General features: G+C 44.8%; 1 protein-coding gene across 3 annotated transcripts in view; it reads right to left on the reverse strand.

Annotated features, from left to right (window-relative positions):
- Positions 1-188, reverse strand: part of TRIM36 (tripartite motif containing 36) — a 27,316-nt gene extending 27,128 nt beyond the window's left edge. For all 3 annotated transcript variants that reach the window (XM_026865355.1, XM_026865354.1, XM_026865353.1), the window contains exon 1: positions 52-188. Coding sequence is in view for 2 of the 3 variants with exons in the window: in XM_026865354.1 (XP_026721155.1) it covers positions 52-114 (63 nt within the window). In the remaining variant the exon portion in view is untranslated. The remainder of the gene's footprint in view (positions 1-51) is intronic.
- Positions 189-8,306: the final 8,118 nt, after the last annotated feature.

Consider the following 8,306-nt stretch of genomic DNA (forward strand, 5'->3'; position numbering starts at 1 on the left):
ATGTGTATAAGAGACAGCGCACGGGCGGGTCCAGGGCCGCGCCGCCCCTACCTTTTCCCGCTTCAGTAGGTCCAAGATGTAGCCGAAGCGGCTGCCGTCCGCGGCCGCTGCCATGGCCCCACGCTCCACGCGGGACAGCCGTGCCGCGGGCGGGACCGCCCCGCCGCTTCCTCGCTTCCTCCGCCCCGCGCAGCGCAGCCCCGGCCTGCCCCGGTGCTCTGCGCTGGGGAGCCGCCGTGGTGCGAGAGGTGCTCTCCTCGCCTCCGCTCCCCGCCCCGTGGAGGATGCTCACGGGACCGAGGGCGCCCGTGATAACCTCTCAGCCAGCAGCAGCACGGGCAGACTGTCAGGGCACGTCGAGGTGTCCAGAAACACCGTCTCTACGGCCGCGAGAGCTGTGGTCAGGGTGGCGAGGTTGTACCTACTCGTGGTCCAGCCAAACCCGAGCATTACAGTACAAATGACTCTTGTCCTTTGCTGAGCCCGTGGCCTGGGGCTGATGGTGCAGGCAGGTCTGCCCAGGGCAGCACCCAAGGTGGGCATGCCTCTTTTCAAAGAGACTTGAAAGCACAGCTTGCAGTGAGATGCACGCTGAGGTACGGCATAATGCATGTGTCCCCAGGCTCCATCTGGTTTTCTTAAATTCCAAGCTTTTGCTCAGATGAAACATTGTGTCTAAAGACATCTGTAGTGAAGAGCACATACTAATGTAATGTACGTAACTGCCTGTATGATCTGTCTGGTGTGACTGCATTTGGCTGGTGGTATGTCCGTGGGGTAACTCAAACTGGAAGAAAACTTACTGTCATCTATTTTTCTGCATCCCAAGACTGATGCTGCCACTCAAGATGGATACAACAAGTTTTTATATAACTGTGGCAAAAATCTCATCCCAACAACTCAAGTACCCTGCACTTCTTGAGGAAGACAGCCCTCACGGCATGCTGAAACATTCACATCAGAGGGCCAGCTACCAGGAGAGGAACTGCAAAACTGCCAGGACACAGTGGGCAAGGGGGCCCTATGGGACGGCTGGGGAATGGTGTTTGAGAGGTTGCAGACATTGCACCCCTGCTCCATGCCTGCCTCCAGTCCACACCACTCCTTCTGGTGGAGGCACCACAGGTCACTTCAGCCAGCAGCTGGCTCATTTCTTTCTCCTCTGCTGCTCTCACCAGCTCCCTCCCAAACTGAGAGGTGGAAGGGGACAAGCCACACTTACATTGTAGCTATCAGGTAGCCCATGGAGCACATCATATGTGGTGAAAACATACCAAAAGGTGTTTTATAACAGTATAATGTATCCCTTTGGAGGCTGTATTTCCTAAGTGTACTGATACGGTAGTAATGTTATCCCAGATTCTTTCTACAGGGTACTCACTGAAACAATATACTCTTTCTGTCTCAGAAAACAGGACTCATGAATAGCTACCAGACTTTTCTGTTACTAGATACTGTACAATTATATATATCAGATGACTCATTAATCAAATAGCTTGTTATTGGGGTATAGACAGGCTGGCTTTTGTGCAAACAGCCCAGGAATAACGAAGGGCATCAGCGCAGGGGCCAGTCAGCTGCTATCACTCATGCAGCTGAGAGGTCCTCAATACCTAGTTAACTCAATGTGAGATATTTTGCTTCTCTGATCTAATTCCAGCTCACAAAATGGCACTTATGTAGGAAATTTTCTCTACTGTAATTTCTTTGGATCAGAGTTGAGCACTGCTAGAGAGCAGGGCTGGCCAAGGCTGGGACGAGGGATTTCCTGAAAGAGTGACTCTTCTCAAGCTGCTCAAGTCCAGTAGTCATCTGCAGGACACTATGCTGGTGGTGGCCTCAGCAACAGTGGCTCTTCCGTATCAAGGAAGGTTGTACCATGATATCAGGGCGAATCTCCAAATGATAACCTGTACCAAGCAGCAAACATACCTTTGACCTTACTGCTCAGTAATCAGAGGCTGTGTGAAAAGCCAAGGAATTTACAACCCTTTCTGCACAGTGCAAGAAAACAACATGCAGCAGTTTACTCCACTGGAACCCTTTTAGCTGGAGGCATGTCTGTACCCAAATGCCATTGCAGCTTTGTTATGTTCATGTTAAATGACCCCAAACAGCCATTGCCCAAAGCCTGTGAGACAAGGGTCTCCACAGGTACATGCACCATGTGCCTGCTCTGGATCGATATTTTTGCCTTGCATTCTTTGGCCATGGATGACACCAGTATTTTGAACAATGTGCTCTGAATATGTAGCTGCTGTCTCATGATTTTTTTTGCTGCACCAGTGTGATTAGCTTTTTCTTGGGTTTTTTTGGGTTTTTTTGGGGGGGGGATTTTTTGTTGGCTTTGTTTTGGTTTTGGTTTTGTTGTTTTTCTTTCTGCTATATGCTGTTGGTTATAGACAGCCTGGACTGAAATTCAAGTACTTGGGACAGAAAAGATGAGCCCTGGTTTCCCTTGATTCACCTCCTCAGGTCCTGCTTCCATAAATTGATCAACACCTCAGCCACACACTGCCCTCCATGTCAGGGAAGTGCTGTAGACTCATTAGAGTGCTCCAGAAATGTAAAGAGATGTGAATGTAGCTCAAGTCATGAAGTTAGTCAGGGAAAGAAGGGTACAGGAGGAGACAGAAGCAGCTGATGGTTCTTTCACGCTCTTTTGTTGGAATGGTTTTGTTTCAGCACGAGCTCTGTTAGCACTCCAGGTTCAGGTGGCTGCCAGTGAGAGGCAAGCAGGCGGGTGCCACAAACCACTTTTGCATTGATTTCACTGCTTCGGCAACAGCACCCTCCCAAGCAGCTCTTGCTGGGATGATCCTGGACCCTGTATGACAGCGCTCTCTGGCAGCAGCCCTGCAGGAGAGTGTACTTCTACAAAGTCCTGCAAGCCCAGGCAGAGCCTTGTGGATGGTTCAGTATCATTAACACAGGCTGTCTCCACAGATTGAGACTAGCAAGTAATTTGGGACTATTCTCTGCAGCAGATACCAATTTCTGTAGCCATTTTGAGGGCTCCCATCTCCTGAGATGAAAGACAGTTCGTGATAGCCTTTGTCTTACAGGCTGACCAGAGAATGTGCACTTGGAAGGCTGGAGACAGATGGAGAAGCTTCATGTTGCAGCTGGTAGCCCAGGGACTTTCACCCCTCTTGGTAACCGGTCACTGTGTTTTACACAACCTTTGCTGAGATAGGCTGTATGCCAGAAATAGCTGGGAGCTCCTCACCAGTTCCACATAAACTGCAGATATGCAATTTCTTTTCATACTTTTTCTCCTTTTATTTCATCTGTCAAGTTGGTTCCTTTCTGTGGAACCAGGATATCTGAAACTGAACTCAAACTTTCAGTTGTCATGAAATTATCAATCTCAGAGCATGTCATATTATCTTAAAATGAATCAGTAGAACATTTTTATTTGCTTTCTATAACTTAAACTAGTAGCAGGTCTCCAAAAATGCAAGGATCCTGGGCCAGATTATCAACTAATGTAAATTAATTTATATAATTTTATACCAGCAGAAAAACTGACCCTGTATTGCAGTGCTGAAATGTCACGCAACACAGGGCTCTGCCTTGGCACATTGGTATAGAAATTAAAATATAAAGGAAATTTTTGTTTCCTGAACTGTCAATTATGTTGATTCTCCCAGGACAGCAATGTCAGCTCTGGATTTTCTGATTGATCTTCTCCGTCTTAGTTTCTGCTTCTGAACTAAATCTGAGCAGCCAAGCCTGATCAGATGCTCCTTTCTTTCTGCTCCCCTAGGATGGTGAGGTATTTTCCCATTTCCATTTTACAGGAATCCACTCAAGCATACACCCTAGCATCCCGAGGAGGGGTCTTCTCCCACTGTTCACTTTACACCACGTTTGAACTTGTTGGCCATCATTACATCATTAGAGCAAATCTACTTAAAGAACGTTGGAAACCAGCTGCAGGCAGCGATATGGGAAGGGCTAACACAAATAATTCAGTACAGAGGAGAGGAGTGCTTCCATTTTATTGTATGCGTGGGGGAAATGGATCTGTGTTAGATGTACTTCCATCTCAGAGGACTCTGCTGTCACTGACAATTGCAATGCCAGAGCAATGGAGATGCAAGAAAGATTATGTTAAAGGTGGTGGAAAAGTGCCAGTAGTCAGTATGAACTACTTCCCTGTTAAACTGTATGTTTGAACAAACATTTGAAATAACGAAAAAACCCACCACTTAAATACGTACCCAAGTGTGCATGCCTCTGGTAAGGATTGTGACCTAGTTTTATTCTCTTAACAGTGTTCAGAGGCCTGAAACCAGCTTGAGCAATACTAAAGAGAATTCATGTAAATAGTTTATGAATTTTATATAAACCGCTTCCTTCCACAGGGAGTAATGTAGATAGGAACTGTCACGAGCAGAAAAAAAATTTGCCATGAAAGAGGTGAGACCTTCTGATGATAGTAAAGGTTTTACAAACAGCACAAATAAGATCAAACTGTATTTCAAAGCTCACATGCAGACCTAAACCTCTCCCTGCAATAAATCCCATCCCCTCTAGTTCTTCTAGGCAACACAGGGTTGGTTTGTTGGGTTTTTTTCTTCCCATTCCCATCTGTGATCTTCTGGGGAAGAAAAAGGAGCACAACTATCTGGAGTCTCTTGGTGAGTGGTCAGGGAACTGCCTGCTTCTGTGTCTCTTCCACGTTCAGCTGAGGTCCCACTAAGACTACCTCAAGCAGGAGAATTTTTGGAATTTCTCCCTTACAACTGTGTTAATAAATCCTACTCAGGATGTAGATTTAGCCTGTGATTCCCTGTGATCCCCAGATCTCTCTGCGATGCAGCTACCAATCCACATCTTCACTTTCTGTGGGAGAATTTGATTTTTGCCTCCTTATGTCTCTAGCCTTCTTAGTGATCAAATTTTTACTTACTCTCACCATATACTGGAAGAGGGTTTTATTTATTTTATATACTTTGCTCTAATAGATACTGGCAAAACCCAAAAGGTCACTAAACCCATAACACTAAATATAACAAGCAAACAGCAACAATCAAAATGAGATACTGAAGCAGTTCTGCTGCTGCTCTGTGGCTAAGTCAACATCATCCATTGCTAATGGCCAGAAGCAAAGAGTCTCATCCTTAGCCTGTACCTTTCATTTCCCTCACTTCTGGCTGTAGGTCCTCTGCCAGACTTTTTGTTCTACTGTGCTCAGACTCAGACCTTTTTGACACCAGAGATTGCTACCTCTAGGCTTTTTGTCTCGCTTCATTTAAAGACCTCTGTCCAAATACCATAAACATGTTAATTCACTACTGGTGATGTACAAACACACAAAATAAAGTACAGAGTGAAAAACTGCATCTGTACTATATGAAAAATTAACTTTATGTATGATTTCCTCCTAGCCTGTCCCATTTGACACTAGCACAATATCACATGTCCCTCGGAACAAGCTCATTTAAGAAATATGGGTTAAGTATGTAGGCTACTATTAATATTTGATGTATTGAGTATGTTATTAGATATTTATAAGGAATCAGCCAAAGTACATGATGATGCATACCATGAATATATAATGTAATTGCCATTTTTTGCTACAACTACAGTTAATCAAGTTTGATAATACGAAGAGAATTTTAGGTATCTAGAATTCCAATAAATATTAATTGAGCAAAACACAACAGGCTAGAGTCTATTAATTTATTGATTCTATTCATTTACTTAAAAGAATGTGTCTAATGAAGAAATCAGAGATATGCAAATCAGGGAAAGATAAGGAAAAGATGAGCATGGCTGAGATCTGCATGCAACTGTGGCAATGTAAGCTTTAGGGATTCTGTGTGTTTTGAAGGAGGAAGTCTGTAACAGCGAAACCTCCGAAGAAGGCAGCATATACATGAAAGATTTTCAGACTCAGCTGGCCTTTAGAGAGTACTGCGTCCATCTAGAAAGCTTGTCCAGTTTATGCCTTCAAGGTTTAAAGGCATCAGCTGGGCTCTTGCACTTTTCTTTCAGTTTAACTACACCAGGATTAGATTTGAGTTAATTTTCCTTTTTCAGAATGGCATGTCCTATGTTCCTTCAATTAAATACTTCCCATGTGTTTACCAGTGGGTTAATACAGTCTTTAATCCCCATTGAAAGTGCATTAAGCTCCCTGCGGATTGAATTTGCAGAGTGAGGGCAGTGCAGACTCCGTTCTGCTCTGTGAGAGCCAACCAAGTGCTCACCCTCCCAGCATCACTTTGCACCAGGGTGAGCCTGCCCCATCACTGATCTATCCTCTGGATGTCTGAGGCTCTCCAGACCCTTAACACCAATAACCTGCTTTTAACACTGGGATCAGCACTCAGGCAGATGTTGCGCTGCTGGAGTACCTGCGTGCAATGCTGACGCACAGCAAGAGCACTGTTGCGGCCAAAATGGGCAGGCAGCACTGTGCCAGTGGAACAGAGGTTTCTGCATCTCCTTTTCCCTCTGTAGGCTGGGAAAGGTGCTGGTGTGCCCTCAGAGAACCACTGGCTTAAACAAAGTCAACTTATGACTATAAAAGTATGTGCAGCACAGAGCAAAAGGCCAAAAATGTCACTTAGGGGAGATTATCTGAAGTTACAACAAAGCAAATTGTTCCCTGTAGTCTTCACAAAAAGCTGAGGGTGAAGCACAGTGACACTCCTGGTCCCTGGTCACACTGTGTGACACATGGAGACAACCTTGGGGCAGCAATTTGTCCTGGATGTTAGAGGGATGCCAAGGCTGGCCAGTACTGTTTGGGGCCAAAACTCCCAAACCATGGTTCTGGCTGCTTGCCCTTGTGTGTTGAGCACCACAAGGTGCAGAGCCAGCTGCAGGGTGTAGTGTAAGAGAGCTGCAGCCCCAAGTATTTGGCTGTAGCTCTAGATGTTCCTGTCCCATACATGATGCAGTGCAGAATGAGCTAGTACAAACCTCGCTGTGTGCACTTGGTCGCTTTTATCACGTGAGTGATAAGCAGAAGAACAGTCCCTGATGCTGGGAGTCCGGGCTCTGCCATGGGCAATCAAGTACTTACGTGCTGTTCTGGAGTTTCTAGAAAAGGAAATCTTCCTGGTTTTCCATGCAAGTTTTTTTTGTTCCTTTGACTTCTAAAGGCCTCTCCACTTCAGCAGTTCTCCTTGGCATACTTAAAAAGGCCTCTTCGATGCAGCAGCCTAAGTGGAAGAGAGTTCCCTCTATTTCAGCCATAATGCACTCACTTCACAGAGGCATGCTCTCTTTGCCCTGCTGTGAAGTAAAGTCAAATCTATGTTGGTCTGACAAGAGTGGCTCCTCCCAGCATCCTCCCCAAATAACTTGCCAGACAAGGATTTTGACCTGGTTACAGACAAGACAAACCCTTCTCCTAATAGCTAGGAATACTGCATTATTTATCACCTTTTTACTGTTTTCATGTAGACCTGGGGTGGATGAAGTAAACTATGTTGCCAAAACAACACTTTAGCCTGGTTTGATTTTATTTACTTATTTTACTGTTGGTTTAAAGCAATCAAAAATAATCTGTTCTTGACTGTCACTCGTAAATGAGCAGAAGTAAGAGTTGTCTCAGCCTGCAAGACAAAGCACCTTTAGTGTCTGAATCTTCCTTTGCCAGTGTTTGTAGTGTACAGACATTCACTAGAATAACTGTCATCAGAGAGCTTATTTTTGAAAGACAAAAAAAAAAAAAGCCTTCCTTTACATTCCTGTTCACTCCAAATCTGGCGAGCATCTAAAAGCATCAAAAGACTCAGCTTGCTCTGATGACAAAGAGTTGTCTGCCGGTAGCTGGAGTAGGCTGGGCAGCCAGCAAGAGGATGGGAGTGTTGTTCCTCAGACAGGGTTTGTTACCTGGTGTGCAAAAGCCAATCTCACACGCATAACGGAGAGGTCAGTTTATTCTGTATTTGGTTTAAGAGAGGTGGGTGCTAGGTGGTAATTCCACAAAGCTAGCACACCACACAAAGGAACTTCAAATTATTTATACACTCCAAACTACATGATTACATATATACATACTATAATGATTACTGGTTAGTCACTTATCACTTCTATCCCTTATTGGTTAGTAACATGCCCACTTCAATTTAAAGTTACAGTGGGTTTTTCATTTTCTGCACAAGCTCAAAGAGGGAGAGTCTTTATTCAGGCAGGGGTCTTCAAAGCAGTGGGTGTGATTTTTACTATTATAATGAGGAGAGTTCTTCCAAATGACATTCTAATCTCTAATTAAACTGATACAGGTTGAACAATTTTAATGAGCATCCATGTTCCAGGATGTTTCTTTTCTTCAAGTATGG

The sequence above is a fragment of the Athene cunicularia genome, assembly GCF_003259725.1.
Source record: "Athene cunicularia isolate RWA chromosome Z unlocalized genomic scaffold, athCun1 chrZ_part1, whole genome shotgun sequence".
Taxonomy (NCBI): Eukaryota; Metazoa; Chordata; class Aves; order Strigiformes; family Strigidae; genus Athene; species Athene cunicularia.